Source organism: Pongo pygmaeus, chromosome 16 (genome assembly GCF_028885625.2).
Source record: "Pongo pygmaeus isolate AG05252 chromosome 16, NHGRI_mPonPyg2-v2.0_pri, whole genome shotgun sequence".
Taxonomy (NCBI): Eukaryota; Metazoa; Chordata; class Mammalia; order Primates; family Hominidae; genus Pongo; species Pongo pygmaeus.
Genome location: NC_072389.2, coordinates 106,796,329 through 106,823,287, shown reverse-complemented (window position 1 = coordinate 106,823,287; position 26,959 = coordinate 106,796,329). Strand labels below are relative to the sequence as shown.

The 26,959-nt window shown below is 45.6% G+C and overlaps 1 protein-coding gene across 6 annotated transcripts in view; it reads right to left on the bottom strand.

Moving 5' to 3' along the window:
* LRRK1 (leucine rich repeat kinase 1) overlaps positions 1 to 26,959 on the bottom strand; it is a 155,363-nt gene that overhangs the window by 21,591 nt on the left and 106,813 nt on the right. For all 6 annotated transcript variants that reach the window (XM_054449968.2, XM_054449969.2, XM_054449967.2 and 3 more), the window contains 8 exons: positions 26,538 to 26,650; positions 25,901 to 26,115; positions 23,536 to 23,700; positions 22,382 to 22,554; positions 21,134 to 21,254; positions 20,716 to 20,875; positions 19,290 to 19,566; positions 2,230 to 2,401 (listed from right to left, as the gene is read on the bottom strand). In XM_054449968.2, the coding sequence (XP_054305943.1) occupies positions 2,230 to 2,401; positions 19,290 to 19,566; positions 20,716 to 20,875; positions 21,134 to 21,254; positions 22,382 to 22,554; positions 23,536 to 23,700; positions 25,901 to 26,115; positions 26,538 to 26,650 (1,396 nt within the window). The remainder of the gene's footprint in view (positions 1 to 2,229; positions 2,402 to 19,289; positions 19,567 to 20,715; positions 20,876 to 21,133; positions 21,255 to 22,381; positions 22,555 to 23,535; positions 23,701 to 25,900; positions 26,116 to 26,537; positions 26,651 to 26,959) is intronic.

The following is a 26,959-nucleotide window of genomic DNA, read 5'->3' as shown; positions in this document are numbered from 1 at the left end:
ATGTCCCCCGTTTTTCCCACCCTCTCCTCCCACACTGCTCATCCCTGCTGCCAAATTGAACGTTACATTATCTGACAGGGTCTCCAGGGTACTCCGGAAACACAGTTTTTCCAAAGAATTGAAAAATAGGCTTTCCTTTAAAAATATTTTCCCTTTCTGACTTTACAAACAAAAATTCATATTAGAAAATGTAGCAAATACAGAAAAATGTAAGAGGGAAAACAAAACGCCAGTTTGACACCAAGCAGACAGATCATTCAGATTTTGGTATATATTATTCCAGGATTTTTTTTTCTATCTCCATATATTTGTAAAAAAACAGCTGAAGCCATATTGGATTTCTAATTTCGTATACTTTAAAAAACCTCAGTTTTCCTATGCCATTAAAAACACACATAAAATTCATTTCTCTAAAGTTTAATATTCTGTTGAGCATAGTAGTTTCCTGAACCGCTCTCCTCTGGAAGTGTAAGTTGGTGCCAATCTTTTGCTCCCTCAAAACCACCTTGAGTTACATGAGAAAGGCCCAGAGCTTTCTCTGATTGAAAATATGTCCTTAGTTTAGATGTTTACCAGTCGGATTATCGGTCGAAGGGTCTGAATGTTTTAAGGCTCTGGATGCATCCCGAGGAGTCGCTTTTTGAACGACGAGACTGTCCTGTGCACCGACTGCCAGTGTGCGCAGGGCCACTTCGTGCCCGGGGCTGGGGATTACGGCTCAGCTTTTTGCTAATGTGATGGATGAAAAGTGGCATCTCACTGCTGCTTGAATTTACATGCCTTTGATGAGTGATGAGACTGCACTCTTTTCCCCCTCCTGTCACCCATCTGAAGTTCAATAGGACTTCTTTCCTAACTTCGAGTGAGGGGAGCTGCTGCCCGGAAGGGCGCCCTGGCCTCCAGGCCCAGCTGGGCCCCACTTGTAAGCTCAGCCTCCCACGATGCTAGTGCTCCATGACCCTCCCCTGAGAACACAGCGGGACACAGAGTTCAAAGGGAGGGTAGAGGAATGGGAACGTAGGAGCACCAGCGCCTGTGCCCACTCTTTCAATCAGCGCACGCTTCTGGCGCCATAAACCAATCTCCCTCCCCGCTAACACAGGCTGCTCCTGTCACAATGGATTTTAAGGCTTTTGCCTTGATTTTTCAGTAAGAATGGGAGGATCAAAGAACATTTTTATAGAGCTAAGAAGTTATAATTCAATAAGGGCTTTCTAATTAGGATGTAGCAACAATAAACTCATATGGAGTTTCATGTCAAGGATTTGACAGTCAGGGATTATGCCAGAGGTTCGCAAAACCAAAAGTGTGTCAGAATCCCCTGGAGGGGTTGTGAAAACCAGTGCGGGGTTCCCTCTGGAGTTTCTCATGCAGCGGGTTTGAGTTGGGGCCTGAGAACGTGTGTTCCTCACACGTTCCCAGGTGAGGCTGATTTTGCTGGTATAGGAACCCCACTTTGAAAAACACCACTGTAGCAAATATTGCTTCCATGTTCCTGCCTTGCATGAAGTTAATGTTGCCTGACAGCTGGGACTCCTTCCCGTAACCCCAGGTAAACCCACAGAAGCTAACTCCTTGGGCGGGGTCTCCCGTGTTACCAGAGCCATGTAAAGTTCTGCACAAGTGGTTCTCAAACTGGACTGCACAGGGGACTCGCCTGGGAGCCTTAAAAATACCAAAGAGGAATCACTTTTTCAAACAATGCCACACTCAAAGATCCTGATTCGATTGGTCTGGAGTGTGGTCTGTGTCTTTTAGAATTTCCTTCAGGTGAGTCTAGCATGCAGCCAGGTTGGCAAAACCGTGCTTCTAACGTCACAGTTCTCCAAGTGTGGTTGCCGGGCCAGCGGCATCACCTCGGGGAATGGATAGAAATGTGAATTCTTGGCCTCAGTCCACACCTACTGAACCAGAACCTCTGGGGTGGGGCCCACCAAACTGTGTTCTAACAAAATCCAGGTGGTTTTGAGGTGGGCTAACATTGAGAACCACTGTTTATAAAGGGCGTGTTCTGTCAAAGGAGGGCGCTGCTTTGGAACTCACAGGATGGCTTAAATGGGTTGGCCAGCAGCCCATGCCACACCTGCCCCCGGCACTAGAATGGTGGCATGGCTCTAGGAGAAGGGTCTCCAGGCAGGGCCCCCCAGCAAAGGGCATTCCCCTCCCCCAAGGGTACAACTGTAGGTGGCTCTTGGGCACCTGCCTATGCGGAAACCGCAGCCGTGATACCTGCAGGTCCATCTCCGCCAGGCTGATCAGCATCCGTGCTATAAACCTTTGCCAGAAGCCAACGGGAACGAAGCTCATCTTAAATACCCTCTGAATGGTGTTGGCTGTGGGATGCCGCATGCCGTGGGTGTCCAGGCCAGGTTTAGATGGAAGGAGATGGGGCAGGAGGTAGCTGAAACACACCAAGAGGGACTGGTGAACAGTGGGGCCCAAGCTCCACTGCAGGGCCCTGACCCCAGCAGATGGCCTGGTCTGGGGACAGGCCGTGCTGGAACACCTCAGGCTGCTGGGTTCCTTCCTCCCAGGGCCTTTGGAATTCCGTTATTAGTAAGAGAAGGGTGGTTTATATGCTGAGAATAAATACTCCAAAGGAAAATGAAGACTGGTCCCATTAATATGAGCCTATCATGGTTTCTAAGACAGAGACTAGAATAAGGCTAAGGGAAGACATGAAAACATCATGGTCCTAAAAATGTCAGACACAGCAAATGGGACTCAGTTCTCTGTAAATGGGGTTGCAGTTGGGGAATCACTTAACATTAACTTTGGTTGATGAAGGAAAAACAAATACAGCTGCAAGGTTTCAAGGACAATGCAGATATTAGGGTCAGAGTAACATTTTTGGCCTTTAAAGCTATTTATTATTCTTGGCCCCTTGACACGACGCAATTGCCTTAAAAGTTAGAATAAGCCTGTTTTGTGCGAAAGAGGGATGTTTTATGAGAACACTCATCATAAAAATGCTGCATCATTGTGTCAGCAAGGCCTTCACATCTTTTGTCATCTTAAAACAGCTGAAACCTGGGAGGTCCCTCCAAAAGGGTGCCTGAAAACCAGCAACGGCTGCATGCTGTGGGGCTGCGGGGGCAGGCACCGGACAGGCACAGGACGGCCCCTGGGTGTGCAGATGCTGGACTCCTTCCCAATAAAGGTTTTACCTTCAGCTCTCCTAATCTTAAAATAAATCTATTTCAGTCTAATAAGTGTCCTTAGAACTTTCTGGAAAAGACTCCCTAAACTATAAGAAAATTCAATGACAGCCCATGGCCCAAGCATACAGGCGCAAGTCTCGGCTCTGACTTACACGCTCTGACACATGGGTATACAATGGGAAGAGAAAGGATCCCCTCTTGGCAGGGCTGGTGAAGGTAGACAGGGGCTGCTGTTTCTTTCTGCTTTTTCTTTTTTATTATTATTATACTTTAAGTTTTAGGGTACATGTGCACAATGTGCAGGTTAGTTACATATGTATACATGTGCCATGCTGGTGCGCTGCACCCATTAACTCGCCATTTAGCATTAGGTATATTGCCTAATGCTATCCCTCTCCCCTCCTCCCACCCCACAACAGGCCCCAGAGTGTGATGTTCCCCTTCCTGTGTCCATGTGTTCTCATTGTTCAATTCCCATCTATGAGTGAGAACATGTGGTGTTTGGTTTTTTGTCCTTGTGATAGTTTACTGAGAATGATGATTTCCAATTTCATTCATGTCCCTGCAAAGGACATGAACTCATCCTTTTTTATGGCTGCATAGTATTCCATGGTGTATGTGTGCCACATTTTCTTAATCCTTTCTGCTTTTTCTACTTCATCTCATGCATCCTGAGTCTTTCACGGGGCCCTCTTACAGTGGCGGGGCGGGGCTCTCTCGCTCTTCTCCTTGTTGGAGTGCGCTTAGAGGCGCCCCAGCATGATGTGTGGTGGCACACAGAAGAGGTGCTCCATGATGTTTTTGAGGACAGAGGTTTAGAAGGTGACATGGCAAATAAAGAGATCCTGAGTGGCCACAGAAGCCAGTTCTCAAGGTAAGCAGTGGTCTCGAAGTAGTGGAGGCTGCTGACTCCGGGTTTCAGAGCAATTACAAGCTGGGAAAGGCTGTCCCAGGGAATCGACCAGTGAGTCGGCAGGACAGGTCCTAAGAGGTAAATTATTCATGTGTTTGATGAACGTCAAGCAGTGAAATCCTGGCAGGGCACAGTGTCTGCACCGAGGTGCTGGCTTATGCCACCCCACTGAGACAGCCTCAGACAGGGGCCGCAGCCCTTCTCAGAGTCTGCTGAGAGGCAAGGACCTTCCTCCTGAAAGAAGCACAAAGGCTTAAAACTGTATGGTACTTCCAGGAGGTTCATGGAGGTTTTCTGAGGGGCTGGAGGGGTTCACTGCAGGTGGGAAACCATGTTCTGAGAGGAGCAGCAAATGTGTCTGTTTGCACGGATCCAGGGATCCCAGCAGCCCGAGAAAGCTGATGATGCCAGGAGCGGGGACTTGCCTGGGGCACAAGGGAACCATTATGCCTGCGCTGAGATGAAACGTGTCCCACTATTCCTGGATGTGTATAGAACCTGACACCATGGCTATGAGTACCTACCACGAAGAAACAGTAACAATAACTGGACTGTCAATACTGGATATCTTGGGAGCTTAAGAGAGACTGTTCTGAGTATTTTACATGTATTTATCAGTGGCTGTTCCTATACAGGAGGCCCTGGGATGTGCCTGCTACTGTTTCTTTCTGCTGGTCTGAATATTTTACATGTATTATCTAATTTAATCCTCACAACAACTATCATAGTATTTATATTATACCCATTATGCAGATGAGAAAGAAGAAGGTAGTTGGGATTCATACTTGTGTGTCCCAACTTCATATTCTAACCTGCTGTGCCATAAGCCTTGGTGAGGACCTGGCAGTGATCACGCTGATGGTCTTGTTCAGCCAAACACACACACACACATTATAAATACATGTACATTTTATACATATAAAAACTGACTTCATATAGATAACTGACTTTCTTTTACTGAGTACTCGTATCTCCTCACTCCTCTAACCTGCGATAAAACAATCTGAAAGTTGTCAGATCTGGCAATGTTGTAAACACACAGGCTGCCTTACTCTGAACGTTCTCATGGACCAAAGTTAAGGACACTGCTGGGCCATGCTATGAGGGGCTGTGGAATTTTGAATTCCTCTTTGGGGTTTTATTTTTTAAGGAACCCAGAGAGCTGGAGCAGCAAGAAAGACTTGAGGCCCCTCTCATACCTAGTGGGAGGTGGGTGGGGCCTCAGGCAAAGGCGGGGCCAGTGGCTGGTTCCCAGGTGGCCGGGTCTCTGGCCTCACTGTGCAGGATCCAGGCCTGCTCCCCAGGAGTCTCCAGGTGACACCCCTGTAGAGATCTGGAGCTGAGGACGCAGAGTGGCGACGTGTTCTCTGGGTGCTGCATGGCAACGTTCTGTGGATTTGGATCCTGTGGACTTGGATCCTGGATACAGCTTCATTGCCAACATCAGCATCAAACCCAGGAAGCAGCTGATATGGAAACTAGTACTCAGAGGCCTGAGGACCAAGCTGGTTTAGGGAAGAGCATCATGGGAGGTCTCACCCTTCCTGTGCTCCCCCAGCCTGGCCCTCGTAGGGGTCCCACCCTGAGGGGAGGCGTTCAGTTCAGCTACTTCAGAAGATATATCCTGGTAATGGGTAGCACAGAGGAGAGTAGGAGGAAAGAATGAGCCAACGCTACACTTGGTTTTGATGAAAGCCAAGCCTCGACAGTGAGAATTTGAAGGAAGAAAAGTTAAGTAAGAGCTCTTAAAGAGTCTGCAAAAATTCCCCGACAAGAGCACCCTGCTTGTAAGGCTAGGGGGCCTCACTGCCTCTCCCCTGCCTTCCATGGGCCAAATGCTGTGGGGAGGCAGAGAAGTGTGCTGCCCAACGCTCAAGGGCCGACAGCGTAACTGAGGGTCTGGGCAGGTGGGTAAGAGGTAACAAGTGGGGGAGTGTAAGGGCAGTAAAAGCCACAGGAGGATGGTGGCAGAGCTCTCGGAGGGGCAGTAGGCTTCTCAGAGGCCCCTGGACTGCAGCAGGGCAGGTGGTTGGGCATCCTTGATCACATGAGAGGAGGTGACATGGCGTCAGAGGTCCTCGGCGAGGGGTCAGGGGTGATGAAGACTGAGGAGGACCCCTGTCTGCCCAGAAGACGATGGAGTGACATCTTTAAAAGACTGACAGAAAAATGACCCAGAATTCTACATCCAAGAAAATTATCCATCAAAAAATTAGAGTGTTAATAAAGACAGTTTCATATAAACAAAAGTCTTGTCTAAAAAAGAGAATTTGTTTCCATCAGACTTAGACTTTAAGAAATGCTACACGTAATTCTTCAGGCTAAAGAGAGATTATACCAGATGGAAAGAAGTGAAAACCACCAGAAATGGTCAACATTTTTTCCTTAAGACTACTGATTGTTTAATTATTCAAAGCAAGAGTAATAACACTACATTATGGGGTTCATTACATACATTGTAGTCCTCCCTTATCTGCAGGTTTTTTTTCATGGTTTCAATTACTGGTCCAAAAATATTAAGATATTTAGAAAGAGAGAGAGACCACATTTACATAACTTCTATTACAGTATGTCATAAATATACTGTTTTGTTGTTAGTTATTGTTGTTAATTTCTACTGTGTGTTGTTAATCACTGGGTTACAATTAAACTTCATCATAGATATGTATATAAAGGAAAAAGCATAGTATATGTAGGGCTCAATACTATTGCAGTTTTAGGCATCCACTGAGGTCTGGAAATCTACCACCTGTGGATGAGGGGGATTACTGCATAGAAGAAATGTGGATGACAACAAGAGTACAGAGGGTGCCGGGAGGAGTAATGTCACTGTATCATGCTAAGGTTTTTGCATTTAATTCAAAGTGGTATAATATTAATGACAAGTAGATTGTGATAAGGTAAGGATGCATATTCTAATCCCAAGAGTAACCACTAAAACACAATACCAAGCAGAATGGCCGAAAACCCAGTAGAGAGCATGAAAATACTAAAATAAAATTTAACTCAAAAGAAGGCAGGAAAGAATAAACAAAATAACAAAAACAGACGGTATAAATACAAAATAAATAGAGAAATAGTAGGCTTAAGCCCAACCATATAATTAATTATGATAAATGTAAATGAATCAAATATTCCTATTAAAAGGCAGAGATTATCAGATTGAATAATGTGCTGTCAGCAAGAGATTCATTTTTAATAGAGACCATAACCTGCTACTAGAAGAATAGCGAAAAAAACCCAGGTAGAACTAAAAGAGCTGGTGTGGCTATTTTAACATCAGACAAAATAGACTTCAAGAAAAGGAGTATTACCAGTGATAAAGAGAAACACTGTATAATGAAAAAAGGGTCACTTCATTACACAGGCATGACACAAATGTGTGTACGTAACCAATAATGGCTTCAAAATGTATAAAACAAAGCCTGTCAGAACTGGAGAGAGAGGCAGACTTATCATTAGATATTTTACCATCTCTCTCCCTCAGTAACTGATGGAATGAGTAGGACAAATCAGTGAGAATATGGAAGATTTGAACATGTTGTTTACCACTTTGAGCTAATTAAAGTTTATAAAATACTATAGCCACACCACAGAAAACACGTTTTTTGTGTGCACTTCAGACTTTCACCAGGGAAGATCACACATTGGCCCATAAAGTAAGTCTCAATGAATTTCAAAATACAGAAATCTTAGAATATATTCTCTGACCAAAATAATATAAGATATATTAGAAAATCTTTCAAACTAAATGATAAAAACACAACATAGCAAAATTGGTTGTATTTGTCATATAAAGCAGTGCTTAGAAAGTTATGGCTTTAAATGCTTACATAGAAAATAGGAGAGGCTTAAAACAAATGACCTAAGCTTCTACCTTAAGAAGTAAGAACAAGAAGCACAAATTAAACCCAAAGTTAGCTGAAGGAAGACAATAATAAAGAGCAGTAATAGGTGAAATAAAAGAGAAAAATAATAGAAGAAATCAGCAATGGCAACGATTCGTTTTTTAAAACGATTCCAAAAATTTGATAAACACTTAACAAGACTGATTCAAGAAAGAATGAGAGAAAAGACATATTATTAATATCAGGAGAGAGAGGATATCACTACAGATTCCAGAGATATTTTAAATATCTTTATATTTAAAGATTCTGCACCATAGATGAAATGAAAAAATTTATTGAAAAAAAGTAACTTACCAAAACTGACTCAAGAATAGAAAATTTTAATAACCCTATAGCTAATAAATAGATTGAATTTGTAATTAAAAATCCTCTTGTGAAGTAAACTCCAGGCTATAAATTCTATCAAACAGTTAAGGAAGGTCTAACACCAATCTTATACAAAATCTTGGAGAAAATAGAGAAGGAAAAAATCTTTTCAATTCATTTTATGAAGACAGCATATGTCTGATAACCCATAAAGACTTTTCATAAAAGTACCAACCAATATCCCTCATGAACATAGATTAAAAAATTCTTATACAAAATAGAAGCCATTGAAATCTGGCATTAGATAAAAAAGATAATAAATCATGAACACTTGGTATGAATCTTGGGAATACAAGGTTGGTTTAACATTTGAAAATCAATCAACATATTCATTTAACAGAAAAATAACTGAAGAAAAAAATTAACAGAGGCAGAACAAGAATTTTTGGGGGACAAAATTCAGTACCCATTTATGATAAAAGCTTTCAGCAAACTGGGAATAAAAGGGAACTTCCTCAATCTGATAAAGTTTCCATGGATAACAAAGCTCTGCAGAAAACATCACACTTGATGGTGAAAGACTGAATGCTTTCCCCCTGAGATCACACAGAATGACGTCTTCTCTCATCCCTTCTATTTAAGCCTTCGCTAGAGATCTGAGCCAATGCAATCAGGCAAAAAGAGCAAAACAATATGTGAAGATTAGAATGAAAAAAATAAAACTGTCTTTTTTTCAAAAAAGAAGCGTACTTAGAAAATCCTGAAAAATCTACTGGAGCTAACAGGTGAATTTAGCAAGGCTTTGGATATAAGGTAAATATTTAAAAATAAATTATATTTCTGTATACCAGCAACAAAAAATGGAAATCAAATTAGAAGATATGTCATTTACCCATATTGGAGAACACAAATTATGTAGACACAAATTTAACACAAGATGCAGAAAATCTGAATACTGAAAACAAGCCACTGTTGAGAGAAACTTTTTAAAAACCAAAATAAATGAAGAGATATACCATGTTCATATTGGAAGATTCAATATTTCTAAGATGTCAGCTCTCTTTGATCTATAGATTCAATGTAATCTCCATAAAAATCACAACAGTTTTTTAAGAATCAGCCAAGCTGATTCTAAAATTTAGATGAAAATGCAAAGGATCTAGAATAATCCAAAATAATCTTGAAACAGAAGAACAATATTGGAGGGTGTCATATGCTGAATAATGAGCCCTAAAATATCCAGGTCCTAAACCCTAGAACTGTAATTGTTACCTTACATGGAAATAGAGACTTTGTAGATGTGATTAAGTTATGGACTTTGAAATGGGGGAAAGATCCCACATTTTCTGGGTGGACCTTAAGTGCAGCCACAGCGTCCTTAAAAGATAGGGGAAGAGAGAGATTTGCACAGAAGGAGGCAAGATGGCCGCCCGAGCAGGGCGCCATGCTGCTGGGAGGGACGGCTTCAAGATGGCTGACTAAGGCATTTCAGACTTGCCTCCGACACTGAGAAGAGGCAAAATAGTGAGTAGACAATCACACGTTGAATAGATCATCCAAGAGGGAACACTGGAATTCGACAGAAAAGTGACAGGAAATACCTAAGGCAAGGAAGGAGAAGGAAGCAAGGCAGCCTGCTAGGCTGAGGGCTGAGAGAGATTCCCCAGCGTGGGGAAAAGGTAAGTGAGAGATCCCCAGTGGTCCACATTCCCACTCTGGACTCCTGAAATCCAAGGCACAGGAGAGCCCCTCACCCTTTGTGGGCCCTGAAACTAACTGATGGGAGATTGTGCAATGGCACTGCTCCAAGGGTGTTCACTCTAGGTCTCACACTCTCTGAGACCTGAGCAGCCACACTAAGGAGGCAATTGATTTATATTTTAATTTTTAATTTCAATAGGGCTTTGGGGAGCAGGTGGTGTTTGGTTACACGATAAAGTTCTTCAGCGGTGATTTCTGAGATTTTGGCACTCCCATCACTGGAGCAGTGTACACTGTACATAATGTGTAGTTTTTTATCTCTCATCCCCTCCCACCCTTTCTCCCAAGTCCCCAAAATCCATTGTATTACTCTTATGCCTTTGCATCCTCATAGCTTAACTCTCAATTATAATTTAGAACATACGATGTTTAGTTTTCCATTCCTGAGTTACTTCACTTAGAATAATGGTCTCCAATTCATCCAGGTTGCTGCAAATGCCATTATTTTATTCGTTTATATGGCTGAGTAGTATTCTATGGTATATATATATATACCACAATTTTTTTAATCCAGTTGTTGATTGATGCACATTTGGGATGGTTCCATATTTTTGCAATTATGAATTGTGCTATTATAAACATGTGTGTGCAAGTATCTTTTTTGTATAATGACTTCTTTTCCTCTGGGTAGATAGCCAGTAGTGAGATTGCTGGATCAAATGGTAACCTACTTTTAGTTCTTTAAGAAATCTGCAAGGAGCCATTTTACAGCCCTGTCCCCAACAGACTGTGTACTGTCCTGGAGCCCAGTGGTGCTGGGGCTGAGGTGCAAGAGAAATGTGGGCTGCTACCCCTGGGGCTGAGGTGTGAGTGAGGCATAGGCTACCACCTTAAGGGCTAAGGTGTGAGTGGCATGTATTCCCCACCCACCAGCCTAATCTGTTGCCACTGAAGGTGGCCCACCCTCCCCAGTGGCAGGGCAGCAGTGTGGCCACTGATGTCCCCAGCCTGAGCATTCCATTGCTGGCCTGGGGATCACTCTACTCCTGCCTACCATGGCTGGTACCTGTACACACCATTGAGGGGCCTGAATACAAGCCCACCTGGCCTGGCTTCGTGTCCCCTGGCCCCTGTGCCAGAGCATGTGGACTAGGGCTGAGGGACTGCCCAGCTCAGTCCACCATCAGTGGTACCTGAACAGTTCTCCTGAGGGCCTAAGGTTGGGCCTACCGACTCTGCTGTTACCACTACAGCTGGTACCTACTTGCACATGTCACCCGTGGCCCTATGCACAAGCCCAACCAGCCCATTGCAGCCACTGCCAATACCAGCGTGCACTGCTCAGGACCTAAAGGGTTTTCCTGCCACTTCCACTGCCATTACCCACACCATGCCAGCTGCCTAGGGACACGAGAACCCACCCACCTACCTGGCCCACTGATGCCACTACCAACATCCAATTAAGCCTCCTGGAAGCCCAAGAATAGGCCTGTCTGGACCCTCTAACACTGGTGCCAGTATATACCACCCTGGGGTCCAAGGACAGGCATGCCTGCTGCCACCACTGGGGCCCAAAGACTGGCCCACCTGGCATCCCTGTTCCCAGCAAAACTTCCCCACAAGCTCCACTAACAACTGCACCCTAAATTACTGAGGAGATCACAGATGCCACTGACATTGTTTATAGCCAAAGAAATCATACAGATTACACTACTGCATCTACGTAGAATGAAAGACAAAGTGCCCTACTGAACCAACACCACAGATGCATCTTCAGGAGAAAGTTCTCCCCTATGAAGGCAAATTCAAATACTGGAAGAAGTGACTGTTACACCAGATGCACAGATATCAATTAAGGACACAGGAAACATGAAAAAGCAAGGACATATGATACTTCCAAAGGAAAAAAATAATTCTCCAGCCATACATCCTAATCAAGAACAAATTTATAAAATCCTGGAAAAATAATTAAAAATTCTGATACTAAAGGAGCTCAGTGAGATAGAAGAAAACTCTGAAAAACAATACAAAGAAATCAGAAAAACAATTCAGGATACAAATGATAAATTTACCAAAGAGATAGATATTAATATCATTAAAAAAACCAAATGGAAATTCTGGGACTGAAGAATTCATTGAGTGAAATATAAAATACATTCAAAAGCTTCAATAATAGGCTAGATCAAGCAGAATCATAATCTCAGAACTTGAAGACAGGTCTTATGAAAAAAACAGAGTTAGACAAAAATAAAGAAAAATGAAGAAAATAATGAGTAAATATTTTCTCAATGAGTGGTATATGGGACACCATAAAGCAACCAAGTATTTAAATTACTGGAGTCCCAGAAGGTGAAGAGAGAATGAAAGGGTTAGGAAAACCTATTTAACAAAATAAGAGATGAAAACTTCCTAAGTCTAGCAAGGTATTTAGACATCCAGATACAGGAGGCTCTGAGATCCCCAAACAGAGATAATGCAAAAAGGTCTTCTCCATGGCACATTATAGTCAAACTGTCTAAAGTCAAAGAGAGAATTCTAAAAACAGCATAGAAAAGAATCTAGTCACCTAAGAGACCCCGTTAGACTAACAGCAGATTTCTCAGCAGAAACCTTACATCGCTAATAGACTGGCCCTATAAGAACTGCTCAAGGGATCCTCAACCTGGAAGCAAAAAGAAAAATGATATTTAACATCATGAAAACATACAAAAGTATAAAAATCACTGGTAAAGAAACACTCAAATGAGGAAGAGAAAGGACTCAAGTGGTACCACCACAGAAAACCACCAAACCACAGTGATAAGCAATAAGAGAGAAATAAAGGAACAAAGTATATATAAAAACAACCAGGAAATAATTAACAATAGGACAGGAACAAAACCTCACGTATTAATAATTACCTTGAATGTAAGTGGATTAAATTCTCCACTTAAAAGGTGTACACTGGCTGAATGGATTAAAAAAACACGATTCAATTATATGCTACCAGTAAGAAACTCACTTTACCTGTAAAGACATAGACTGAAAGTAAGGCATTGCAAAAAGAAATTCCATGTAAATGGTAGCCAAAAGCAAGCAGACATCGCTATACTTATAATCAGACAAAACAGACTTTAAGTCAAAAACAGTAAAAAGACAAAGAAGGTCATTATATAATGATAAAGGGATCAATCCAACAAGAGAATATAACAATATCAATATATATGCACCCAACACTGGAGCACCCAGATTCATAAAGCAAATATTACTAGATCTAAAGAGAGAGATAGATTCCAATACTATAATAGTATGGCACTTAAACACACCACTCTCAGCATTAGACAGACCATCTAGACAGAAACTCATCAAAAAAAATTGGATTTAAATGACTTGAGACCAAAAGGACCTTACAGACATTTACAAACCAAACCCAAAATCAGCAGAAGGAAAGAAACCACATAATAAATAAGGGTCAGAGCAGAAATAAAATGGAATACAGACTTAAAAAACAATACAAAGGATCAATGAAATGAAAAGTTGATTCTTCAAAAAGATAAACAAAATTGATAAATCACTAGCTAGAGTAACCAAGAAGAGAAAAGACCCAAATAAACAAAATTGGTAATGAAAAAGGAGGCATTACAACTGATACTACGGAAATACAAAAGATCATCAGAGACTATTATGAAGAACTATATGTTAACAAACTGGAAACCCTAGGAAAAAAACAGACACAGTCCCAGAAACATAAAACCTTACCCAAAGTGAATCAGGAATACAAAGTAAACCTGAACAGATCAATAATGGATTCTAAAATTCATATGGAACCAAAAGAGATTGAATAGCTAAAGCAATCCTGAGCAAAAAGAACAAAGCTGGAGGAATCACACTATCTGACTTCAAAATATACTACAAAGCTATAGTAACCAAAACAGCATGGTATCAGTATAAAAATAGACATGTAGACTAATGGAACAAAATAGAGAACCCAGAAATAAATCCACATATTTACAGTCAACTGATTCTCAACAAAGGTGCCAAGAACATACAGAGGAGGAAATATACCCTCTTCAATAAATGGTGCTGGGAAAATTGGATATCCATATGGAGAAGAATGGAACTAGACCCCTATCTCTCACCACATACAAAAATCAACTCAAAATGGATTAAAGCCTTAAATTTAAGACCCCAAACTGTAAACTACTAGAAGAAAACAGGGAAAGCACTTCAGGACATTGATCTAGGCAAAGGTTTTATGGCTAAGACCTCGAAAACACAAAACAACTAAAACAAAAATAGACAAATGGTACTATATTAAACTAAATGGCTTCTTCACTGCATAGGAAACAATTAGCAGAGTGAAGAGACCTGTTGAATGAGAGAAAATATTTGCAAAGTATTCATCCAACAAGGAACTAATATCCACAATTTACAAGAAATTCAAACAACTCAATAAAACTCAAATAATCTCATTAAAAGAAGGCAAAGGACATGAATAGACGTTTTCAAAAGAAGACATATGAATGGCCAACAGGTATATGAAAAATGCTCAACACCATGAATCATCAGGGAAATGCAAATCAAAACCACAGTGAGATATCATATAACCCCAGTTGAACAGCTACTATCAGAAAACCAAAAAATAACAGATGCTGGTGAGGACGCAGAGAAAAAACTCTTATACACTGTTGGCTGTAATATAAATTAGTACAGCCACTGTGGAAAATAGTGTGGCGATTTCTCAGAAAACTAAAAATAGAACTACCATACAATCCAGCAATCCCACTAGTTGGTATTTATACAAAGGAAAAGAAACCAGGTATTGAAGGGATACCTGGATTCCCTTATCTATTGCAGCACTATTCACTATAGCAAAGAAAAGGGACCAACCTAAGTGTCCATCAATGGACAAGTGGATAAAGAAAGGTCCATATACACAATAGAATACTACTTGGCCAAAAAAGAGAATTAAATCATGTCATTTGCAGCAACATGGATGAAACTGGAAGTCATTACGTTAAATGAAATAAACCAGGCAAAGAGAAACAAATACTGCATGCTCCCTAAACTTGATCTTATGAAGATAGAAAATAGAATGACAGATACTAGAAGCTAGGAAGGGTATGAAAGTGGGAGGGAGAGATGAAGAGAGGTTGGTGAATGGGTACAGACATACAGTTAAAAGAAATAAGTTCTAATGGTCAATAGCAGACTAGGGTGACTATAGTTAGCAAGAATATATTGTACATTTCAAAGTAGTTAGAAGCCAGGACTTGAAATGATACCAACACATAGAAAGGATAAATACTCAAGGTGATGGATACCCCAAATACCCTGACTTGATCATTCCACATTCTATGCATGTAAAAACTACTCACATGTACCCCATAAATACGTAAAATATTACGTATCAGTAAAAGAAATGTGAGCTAAGAAATGCAGCTCTAGAGACTAGGAAAGATAAGACAGTGGATTTTCTTCTAGAGCCTCCAGAGGTAGCATGATCCTGCTGACCCCTTGACTTTGGACCAGGGAAACTTATTTTGGACTTCTGGCCTCCAGAACTGTAAGGGTAAAAATGTGTTGTTTTGAGATGCCACATTCATGGTATCTTACAGCAATCACAGGAAACTAATACAAAAGGTTCACGCAACCTGATTTCAAGTCTTACTCTAAAGCTACAATAATCAGTGGAGTTTCGCACTGGCATAAGGATAGGCATATATATTAGTGGAACAAAATAGAGTCCTGAAATAAACCCACGCAACTGATTTTTGATAAAGAAACCAAGATAATTCAATGGGGAAAGGAAAGTCTTTTCAACAAATGGTTCCGGAACAATGGGATAATATACAGGAAAAAAATGGACCGCGACCCCTACCTTCACCCCATATACAAAAATTAATTTGACATAGATTATAGACCTGGAAGTAAAAGCTAAACTACAGACCTTCTAGAAGAAAAATGAAGAAAGATTGTCAAGATCGTGGTATAAGCAAATATTTCTTAAAGATGACACAAAAAGCAATAATCACAAAATTTAAAAGTTAGACTTCATTAATATAAAAAAAGGAAGTCACAGACTGGGAGAAAATATTTGCAAATCATATATCTGAGAAAGAACTTGTATCAGGTTGGGGGAGGGGGGAGGGATAGCATTAGGAGATATACCTAATGTTAAATGATGAGTTAGTGGGTGCAGCACAACAACATGGCACATGTATACATATGTAACAAACCTGCACGTTGTGCATATGTACCGTAGAACTTAAAGTATAATAATAAAAAAAAAAGAACTTGTATCCAGAAGATATAAAGAAGTACATATCAGTACCAAAAAGGAAAACATTCTAATCATAAAATGGTCATAAAACTTGAATGGACACTTCACAAAAGAAGATATACCGATGGCCAGTAAGCTCACGAAAGGTGCTCGACCTCATCAGTCATGAAGAAAATGTAAAGTAAACCACAGTCAAGCACAAGCTCACATCCACGGGAAGAGCTAAAATCAGAAAGACCTACAGACAACAAATATTGGGGAGGAGGCCGGGCGCGGTGGCTCACGCCTGTAATCCCAGCACTTTGGGAGGCCAAGGCGGGCGGATCACAAGGTCAGGAGATCGAGACCATCCTGGCTAACATGGTGAAACCCCGTCTCTACTAAAAATACAAAAAATCAGCCGGGCGCGGTGGTGGGCGCCTGTAGTCCCAGCTACTTTGGAGGCTGAGGCAGGAGAATGGCGAGAACCCAGGAGGCAGAGTTTGCAATGAGCCGAGATCGTGCCACTGCACTCTAGCCTGGGCGACAGAGCGAGACTCCGTCTCAAAAAATAAAATATACTGGGGAGGAAATGGAGTGTACAGTCTCTTGGAGGAGCATACAGTCTCTTGGGGGACAGCCTGGTGATTTCTTATAAAATTAAACTTACACTCTATTACCCAGCAATTCCACTCCTGGTTTTGATCCAAGAGAAATGAAAACATGTGTCTCCAAAAAGACTTAAGACTATTTACAGCAGCGTTATTCATAATAGCCCAAAGCTGGAAACCATCCAAATGCCTATCAACAGCTGAGTGGATAAACAAATTTCGGTAAAGCCATACAATGGAATACTACTCAGCAACAGAAAGAACAAACTCCTGATACACACAACCGCATGAATGGATCTCAAAGGCATGATGTTTAGTGGGAGAAGCCAATTAGAGACCATATGGCGTGACTCTGTGCAGTTGAGAAGTTCAAGAACAGGAAACACTAGGCTCTGGTGCTGGAAATCAGTGTGCTGGTGCTGATATGGATGGGAAACGACTGGAAGGAAGTCTGGCAGAACTTCCAGTATGACAGGAACATTCTGTATCTTGAGGCAGGTGCCGCTTGCACAGTTGTATGCATTTGTCAAAAGTCATTGTTTTGAACACTAGCGATCTGGGCATTTCACTGTAAGTAAACTTTACCTATGATGGAACACTACTCAGCCATAAAAAGGAATGAATTAACAGCATTTGCAGTGACCTGGATGAGACTTGAGACTATTATTCTAAGTGAAGTAACTCAGGAATGGGAAACCGAACATGGTATGTTCTCACTGATATGTGAGAGCTAAGCTGTGAGGATGCAAAGGCATAAGAATGATACAATGGACTTTGGGGACTTGGGGGAAAGAGTGGGAGGTGAGCAAGGGATAAAAAACACAAATAGGGTGCAGTGTATACTGTTTGGGTGATGGTGCACCGAAAATGTCATAAATCACCACTAGAGAACTTATGTAACCAAATACCAACTGTACCCCAATAACTTATGGAAAAAATCTTTGTAAATAAACAAACAAAAACAGAAGCAGGTATGGGTGTCACAAGGAGGAAAGGGCCTGTCAACAGAATTGTTTCACTGGGAGATGGCAGGGCCATGTCATGGCAGGTGGGGTGAGAAGTGGGTGTCAGGGGTACAGGGAGGAATTTGAAGCCTAGAGTCCCACTCCCTGAGCACAGTTCCGTGGATGGGGGTGGGGGAAGGTGATCGGTGGGACCACACAGCAGAGGAGAGAAGGCAGGTATCTCAGACACGCTGTGTCAGTCGCCATGCCAGACTTCCAGGTGGGAGCAATTTGGAAGCCCAGGCCTGAGCCTCTGGAGGCTGGGCCCTGCTGAAAATCTGAGGATTCTTCCTTTGGGGCATGGAGGACCAAGGCAGCTGAATTGATGGCCTGGGCAAAGTGCAGGGGAGGGGCCTGCTGAGGACACTGGAGGCTGGAAGGGAGGGTGGCAGGGTCCCCTCATGGAGAAGGCCCTCCAGAGGGGAGGGTCAGTACTTGGGGCAGGGTCAGCAGAGGACAGGAGGGGTACCTGGGGGCACCTAGAGGGCTGCCTGGTGACCAGCACAAAGTGATGAGGAGCAGCAGGTGCTGGGGAGCAAGGAAAGGAGGAAAAGGAGGAGAGGCTTATTTGTTTTGTTTGCATTTTAGGACTGGGGAGACCTGGGTATGTTACAGATCCAGGAGAAGTCCACAGAAAGAGGCAATGATTAGCTACTATATGGAATGCCTCTATTTGACCCTCGGACCATCTACCCTGGAGTAGCTGATCATGTTGTTCTCATGATTAAATCATGTTGGACTGCATTTTGAACTGGGCTGTGTAATTAGTATGCACATCCTAGTCACTCACTCCTTTTTTTTTTTTTTTTTTTTTGAGAAGGAGTCTCGCTCTGTTGCCAAGGCTGGAGTACAGAGGTGTGATCTCTGTTCACTGCAACCTCTGCCTCCTGGGTTCAAGCAATTCTCCTGCTTCAGTCTCCCAAGTAGCTGGGATTACAGGCATGGACCACCATGCCCAGCTAATTTTTGTATTTTTAGTAGAAACAGGGTTTCACCATGTTGGTCAGGCTGGACTTGAACTCCTGACCTCAATTGATCTGGCCACCTCAGCCTCCCAAAGAGTTGGGATTAAAGGTGTGAGCCACCTCACCTGGCCACTCACTCTCATTTACCAAATAACCAAGCAATCAAGCCCCTGTAAAGTGAAATTCCCACGAATTATTTTTAATGACATCATTTCATGTTTTCCTACACTTTTTCAATAAGTGGATTTCTTTTAGCTCCCTGAACAGAGAAGCCCGTGGCACAGGAGGGAGCAGCCAGCCGTGCTCACTGTCCCGCTGAGCCAGGCCCGGCAGGCAGGTCATCAGGTGCTGGCCTGTCCCTAGGGGGCAGCAGTGACAGCACTAATCCCTGGAAATCTTGTTCAGGCCACCAGTGGCTCCAGACCCCAACTCCCTCTTTCGGGGAGCAACCTGCACAGCGGGGTTAGTTGTGTCCTCACCTGTCATTGGCGACGGGCAGGGCGATCTCAAACTTGGCCAGGAACTGGAAGTACTGCTCTTCCGTCTGCTGTGTGAAGCCAGTCCCCACCAGCAACATCCTGAGGTCTTCTGCTCTGATCACCCCATTCTTGGCGACTGACCGAGAGCCCTTAATATTAAAGATCCTCTGCAGACATTCGGACAGCCAAATAGGGTCGAGGAAGTAGAGGTTCCTCAGGCCGTGGCTGGTGTCCGGGAAATGGAGCAGGGTGCCGGTTTCTATGAGGAAGCTGATGGCTGCCCCAGGCAAGGAGAGGAGGAAGCAGCAGTTAGACAAAGGAGCAAAAGGGACTCTGGGGTGGCCCTCTTTCCAAGAGGACCCAGGTCACAAATTATTTCTAGGAAGAAACCAACATGTCCCACGTGCTGGACCCTTCCGGCAGGCTGGCAGCCTGATCACAGGTGCCCTGGTGGCCCCTGGTAACTCTTGCCAAAGTCCTAGGCTGATGGCCGCCTGGGTATCTACAGTTGATCCTCATTATTTGTGGATTTTGCCTTTGCAAATTCACCTTCTTGCTAAAATTTATCTGCAACCCCCAAATCAACACTCCTGCGGTTATTTGCAGACGTGCTGAACGGTGAGAAATTTGCATTGACCAATGTGCACGTGGCCAGCGGAGGCTGAACAGGGCGACACTGTCAGCTCTCATGCTGAAAACAGGTGCCTGCTTAGTGGTCTATGTCAGTGCCATGTTTTTTGAGTTTTTATGCTTTTTGTTGATGCTTTCACTGTTTAAAATGGTCCCTAGTGAATCGCTGAAGCGCTGTGTAGTTCCCTAAGCGTGAGAAGGCTGCGATGTTCCTTACGGAGGAAACCTGTGTGTTAGATAAGCTTTGTTCAGGAATGAGCAATAGTGCTGTCAACCATGAGTTCAATGCCAACAAAACAGTATGTATTAAGCATGGCATCTTTAAGCAGCAACACACATAAACAAGGTTCTGTACTGATGGGCTGATGAGCATGTTGTGACCAGAGGCTCGCAGGAGCCGAACCCGGCATCTCTCCTAGGAGCACGGGTTCAGTGTTTGCTGTTTCAGTGGTCATGCTGACTTCACAGAACATAAGTCCTGCGGCTAATGAGAATCGATTGTAACTGTTTGACCTCTGTCTCCCTGACTGAACGTCAGCCCCGGAGGGCAGGGGCCAGTCCATCAGCTTGTACGTCTGTCCTCGTGGCCAACACAATGCTGGTGTAGAGTACCTGTTTGTGTTCTCTCCCTCCAAGGAAAGAAGGGTGAGAGGGAAGAAGGAAGGGGAGGGGGATGGAAGGCAGAAACGCAGGCTGGGTGTCGGTCTCTCATTCATTGCTGAGGGCCAAGCTGGTTAGCAAGTACGGACAGTTCCATTTCTCACGGGCACCCTGCCGCCCACTCAGCCCCACCCACCTGACTGCAGGTCCTCGTAGTCCTTGATGTCGTTGTCGGGCGTCTGCTCCACCAGCTGCTCCAGCTGCCTGTCCGTCAGGTACTGCACGTTGTCGTCCAGGCTGCGGCGCTGCTGCTCTGCCAGCACGGCCTCCTGCAGGCTCAGGTAGCTCCTGGGGATCTGGGGGACAGTTGGGCGAGGCAGGGTCTCTCAGGTCCCAAGGCACACCTGCCAGCTTGGGCAGATCCTGCCCTGCCCCTGTGGCCTGAGGGGGTGGGACGTTTCCACCCACTAAGTTCCATCCTGACCCTCCCTCACCAGGAACCGCTGAGCCTTTTGCCACACAGACGTGGGCTCCACAGGAGACAGGGGGAAGTGAGGATCCCCAGCAATGGGAAGCAGGCACACTGGTTTAAACTGGACGAGCAAGGTACCCACCAGCCTCCCTGCCAGCCGCTGGCAGCCGATGGTGCTGCCCACGTCCTTCATGCTGCACGTGACATGGAAGATCAGCTGCCGCAGCCCTTCCTGACCTTCCAGGCTCTTGCAGGAAATCTCACTGTGTGCGAAAAGACCCGTCTTTACTCATCATGCCCCACTCCAAGGAGGCGCTGCTGCTTCTCTGTTTCCCCAAGAGGTTTGTCCTGAACGCTGGCAAGTCTGGAGAACTCGTGAAAGACAACACAAGAAGTTTATTGAGGCCTTGCTTTGTGCAGATCACTGTGCTGGGTGCCCCACACTGTGTCACTTTAGTCTATCTTCCCAGACTAAACATGGCACTTCACAGAGGAGGAAAGTGAGGTGCAGAGGTACATCGAGACCCCCAAGGGCACAGGCTGGGCAGGCACAGGCTCATGCAGGCAGGACTCGGGTTCTGACCCAGAGCCAGGGCTCCTCTTATCACAGACCCCATGGGACTTTCTCAAGGGCAAAGCAGGAATTCCTGACAGCCTCATCCTGTATTCCGAGCCAGGCCAATGTGTCCCAGGCTGACCTATACACCAATACCCATGGCGCTCCACCCCGGGCGAGGGAATCTGAGAGCCGTCAGTGCAGCTCATGCAATGTGCAGTATATTTTACTCTCATTAGGGCACACTTAACTTGCTGAACCTCAGCTTCTTCATCTACAAAGTGGCAAACAATCCCCACAACCTGCAGGGCTGTTGTGAAAGTCCAGTGACAGGCGGTCAGCCCAGGGCAATTGGACTTATCTGCATGGACACGTCGTGATGCCTAACTGAAAGCCCCTCCCAACTCTTGGCCCTCTGTGACTCAAAGGCTGCTATCAGGACCACTCAGACCCAATGCAAGGGCTAGGCACCCCCCCCCTCCAGGGTCTGTCTTTGATCAGTGATCAACAAATGAGATGGGCAGCAATTGGATGGGTGGTGCCCACGTTCAGTCTCCTGGTTCAGTAGACACCATGCATTTTCAGCACTGGCCCTTGGGGTGGGGATGGGACAGAAAGGAAGCAAAGAGGGGGCACCTCCAGGCCTCACCTAGCCAGCCGTCTGGTAGGTCTTCACCCTCCCCAAGGCTGGGTCAGCTCTGTGGACGGTCACCCTTGGCCAGGGAGGGGGTCTAACCCCACCCAGCCTCAGGAGCTCTCTGCAAGCCGATCCCAGGAAAGATCAGCGACTGGCACCCACAAGAAGGCAGGAGCTGCCAGAGGCTGGGCACTCACTATAAGTGTTTGAAGGTGATGTCTGGGAAGCCCATGGCCCTGGAGCCGGACGGGGAGCGGCAGAGTGCCAGCACGTAGGCACGCAGCGTTGCAATCCTTTCCACACGGAACTTGGCTTCAATTAAATCCAGGTGTGTCCCGACCACCAGCACCACGGCATTTGGGGCCTTGGCCTGCAACAGAGAACCCCACGGCTGAGTATTGTCTCTGTCACTGAACAGGGGACAGGACAGAGCTCCCAGCTGTGCAGGTGTGCTGACCCTGGATGCCACGGCCCTTGCTCAGCCACCAATCTGCAGCCTTGAGATGGTTTGGATGTTTGTCTCCTCCAAATCTTATGTTGAAATGTTATCCCCGGTGTTGGAGGTGAGGCCTGATGGGAGGTTGGGTCACGGGGACAGATCCCTCGTGAATGGCTTGGTGCCCTCCTGCAGTAATGAGTGCGTTCACCCTATGTCAATTCACAGGAGCTGATTGTGGAAAGGAGCCTGGCTCCTCCGGCTGTCTCTCCTGCTCCCTCTCTATGTGACATTTCCCTTCTGCCACGCCTAAAAGCTTCCTGAGGCCTAACCAAAAGCCAAGCAGATGCTGAAGCCATGCTTGTGTAGTCTGCGGAACTGTGAGCCAAATGAACCTCTTTTCTTCATAAATTACCCAGTCTCAGTCATTCCTTTATAGTAATGCAAAACAGACTGCTACAGGATGTCAGCCCAGGCAGCACCTGTGCTCCTCATTCTCTGTGAACCCAAGGGACTGTTGCATTGAGGGGTGTCTATGGTGTTCTGTGACCTCCTCCACAGAGGGTGCTGAGTTGGACTTGTGGGGAGGGATTTCTGACCCTTCAGACATGACAGCGGCCATCAGAGGCAGGGAGACAAGGACATCTTTATAACAGGAAGGGAACCCTGCTCTCCTTTTGGATCCAAGGATGGGGGTTCCTAAATTTAAGGGAAGCAGGGAAATTATATCACCAACCCTCAGCAGAGGAAGGTTTCAAGTGCCTCACTGTGAAAAGCAAGCAGGACCACGGTTCTGGGGCCCTCTGTGGAACATAAGCCCCTTTTTTTCTCAGTACAGGGTATGCTTGAGGGAAGCGGTCGGACCTGCGAAGCTCTGGGAACTGAAATGGCAGGGCTGGCATCTGGTGTCCTCACCTCGATGTTGAGCAGCCAGAACTGGAGGTTGGCCACGGCCTCCTCCCCCAGCGCCAGGTTCCAGACCACCACGTACAGGGCCTTGTCCGTGAAGAAGCACTGGTTGACAGTGGCCATGCTGGCCGGTCCCCCGATGTCCCAGACGTTGAACTCCACGGACTCAACCTACTTGAGCAACAAGGCAGCGACAGGGAGGCATTTTAGAGACAAAGGCTTCAGTCAATCAAACGGAGACAACTGATAACTCTGGAGGCTGGACTTGGGGGTCTGACAAAAACAACCGTGGAAAAGTTCTGGACACTCTATTGTTTCTTAGGAAGCAGTTATCCAGGCGAGGGACAGGGGCCTGGTGGCATGGGGGTGGGCTCCTGGGACTTCTGTCTACTCCTAGCAGAGTGGAGGCCAGGCCCTGGACAGAGTTCAGAGGGCCTGGCTCCGTCTGGGCTGCAGAGGGTAGGGGATGCCCTGTGGGAGGAAGCTGTGCTCTGATGTCATGGCTTGCACTGGGGTTCAGCCTCCCTGCGTGCCAGGGCAAGAGGAGGAGATGGGCCGCTGAACTTGTGGGGCTCAGAGGGTGGCGCCCACCAAGGATGCTGGGAAACTCCCTCCCACCCTGTGGGAATCAAACAAAAGATGAGCTGTCGGACTGCCGGGAACGGCTGTGTAAACGGTGGTTTCTCTATCACTGCATGAGGTAAGAGTCTGGCCCTGGAAGCTAAGGCTGCAGTTTTCTACAGAAAGGAGTCATCTCTGTGAGGCAGCATCAGCCTCGAAGACACAGTGTGCTGACCTGGTTTTGTGTAAAGATGAAAACAGCTGTTCTCAACTGGCTAAGGCCGGCCACGCAGAGAGCGGTGGGCTCAGCCTTCACAGGATCGTCCTTCCACTAAAGGGCAGGGGGTTTAATCATCGCAGAAAAGTGGGGGGTGAAAGTCAGGAAAAATAGAAGCACGAATTCACCCCTCAGGCCTCAGCTAGAGGAAGCTAAGAGAAGAAATGAGACTGCATAACTGTTGAGAAAAAGGCAAAGCAGGAGAGAATGCAGAGGATTCTGGTTCCTGGAGAGAACCTTCGACTCGAGTCAGCTAGATTTGCTCCTGGAATGTTCTAGGATTGGCCTGGCGTTGATTGCCGTGTTTGACTGTTCTGGCCCCAACAGGCAGCGCTTCACCCTCTAGAGGACCAGCTCCCAAGGCCGTGTTAGATGCACAGTTTAAATGCCTACTTTTTCAAAGCAGGTTTAGAAGTGGCTGTGTATGGGAGAAGCTGCAGTGTTTGGCTGGCACTGTGCGTGGGAGCTTTGGGGGAAAATCATGGACCGTCTGGATCTCAAGCCACCTCAGTCTTCCACAGTGAAGCAGCCTCCTTGCCCCTTGGATCCCGAGGAACCACAGGGTGGCAGAAATCCAAATACAGTTGATGAGGATGGCCTAATCTATGTGTGTTCGTTCCCCGAGCTCAGAGAAAGGGCTAACTGCCCCTGCTCTATTCCAGGGATGCAGTTCCCACCAACAGGCCATGGCTCTTTTCTCTGTTACATGAACAGGAAAATGTTCATTTCCATTTGCCTGGCACTGAATGGAAAGCAGGATGATTAAGAAGTTTATGGATGGATTCAATTTTTTTTTTTTTTTTTTTTTGAACGGAGTCTTGCTTTGTCGCCAGGCTGGAGTGCAGTGGCATGATCTCGACTCACTGCAACCTCCATCTCCCGGGTTCAAGCAGTGATGGATTCATTTTAAGTAGGGCTTAGAAACAGGACTTTTCAGAACCTGGGGTGAAAGCAGGTGTCAGGGAGGGCAGGGCATCAAGTCCTGGAGTGCTTTTAGCCTCCTCATCAGGGGGCAGATGCTGGTGTGTTTCACCGCCTGCAACAGTGTTTAGCTCTCAGCCCTGGGGGTACCTAATCCCAGACCACTTGAACTTGAATCCCTGGGGTCAGAGAGCAGTGAGGTGAGGCCTGGGAACTGCTATCTTTAAAAGCCCCTCAAGGGAATCTCACGGACAGCCAGGGTTAAGAACCACTGTCCCAGAGCCTCAAGTAACTATAACAGAAATATAAAGGGTGGGAGGATCATTTAAGCTGGGGAGGTTGAGGATGCATCCAGCCTGAGTGACACAGTGAAACCCTGTCTCAAGAAAAAAAAAAAAAAAAAGAAAAAGAAAAAACTACAAAGTCACATTAAGAAATGATTCGCTGCTCTTGGCAGAAGCTGGTATGGAACAGTACACAGTGGCTCCTGCAAAGGGCCTGAGCTTTGGACACCAGGCTGAGAAAATCCTGGGCTCTCTGGGGAGAAGGGAGAAGGATTCCAAGGGATGTCCCTCCCACCCACAGGGACTCTGCACGCTGACCATCCTTGACCTTGGCTCTCGAGCCAGCCGGCCTCTGGAGCTCCCACTTGGTGGTCCTGATGGTAGCCTCTCCGTGCACCACCTGGGGGGCCCTCCCCGTCTGTAAGATCTCCAGGAGGGTGGACTTGCCCTGGCGCGGGGGACCCACGATGATCATCTTCATCAGCTTGCACTTCTCCGCTTTCCGCAGCTGAGCACGCAGGTAAGACAGCATTGCTTTGGGGCCTGTGCAAAATCATTAAGGGGAAGGGTAGCTGCGTGGGAACATGCTCACATCTCTTAGGACACAAAACCCTGTTGTGAAGGAACTCCTTGTGTTTTAGTGGGGACAGTTAAGGAAGACTACTGGATCAGGTGGAGGGAAGGCATGACACTAACCACCCCAAAAGTGAACTCTAAGAGGCAAGAACCTATGGAGGAAGTCCTTGCTGCCCAGGAGGTCACAGTTGTATCACCTGGTCATTCTCAGTATAGTGACCCTCAGTAATGATTGCTTTAGGGACAATTTTATAGCATCTTGCCAAACCTGGAACCTGGAGCTGGGCTCCATGGGTCACCAACTATCTCCACCCCCAGAACTTAACAAGCAGACTGGAGTTGTCTTTCCAAGGAGGTGATGGCAGGGGACAGGGCTGCAGAAGCCCTACCTTCTTTTCGGATTTCTGCAGGCACATTGCTGATGGTCAGGTCTTCAGTGTCCAGCTGCCAGAGGTTTCCCAGCTGCCCCAGCTCAGGAGGGAGCTCCCGGAGGCCAGGGTTGCTGAAGACAGATGTGCCCACCACGAGAGAATACACACACACACACACACACACACACACACACGCGTGGCTCCTGTCAGCCTCTGCAGCCTGCACCCCAGACCCCACACTTTGAGCCCTGATTTCAACACTAATTCCAAAGCCTTTCTCCTGGAGGATGAGTGATAGAAACGGCAGCTCTGTCTTCTGCAAATCCCCATGGCTTAGAATTGAGTCCCCTTCCCCACCTTTCCTATCTCTGCTAATAATTACATCACCATAAAGATGATCACTACCTCTTCTTGAGAAGGCGATGTCCCTTTAATATTAA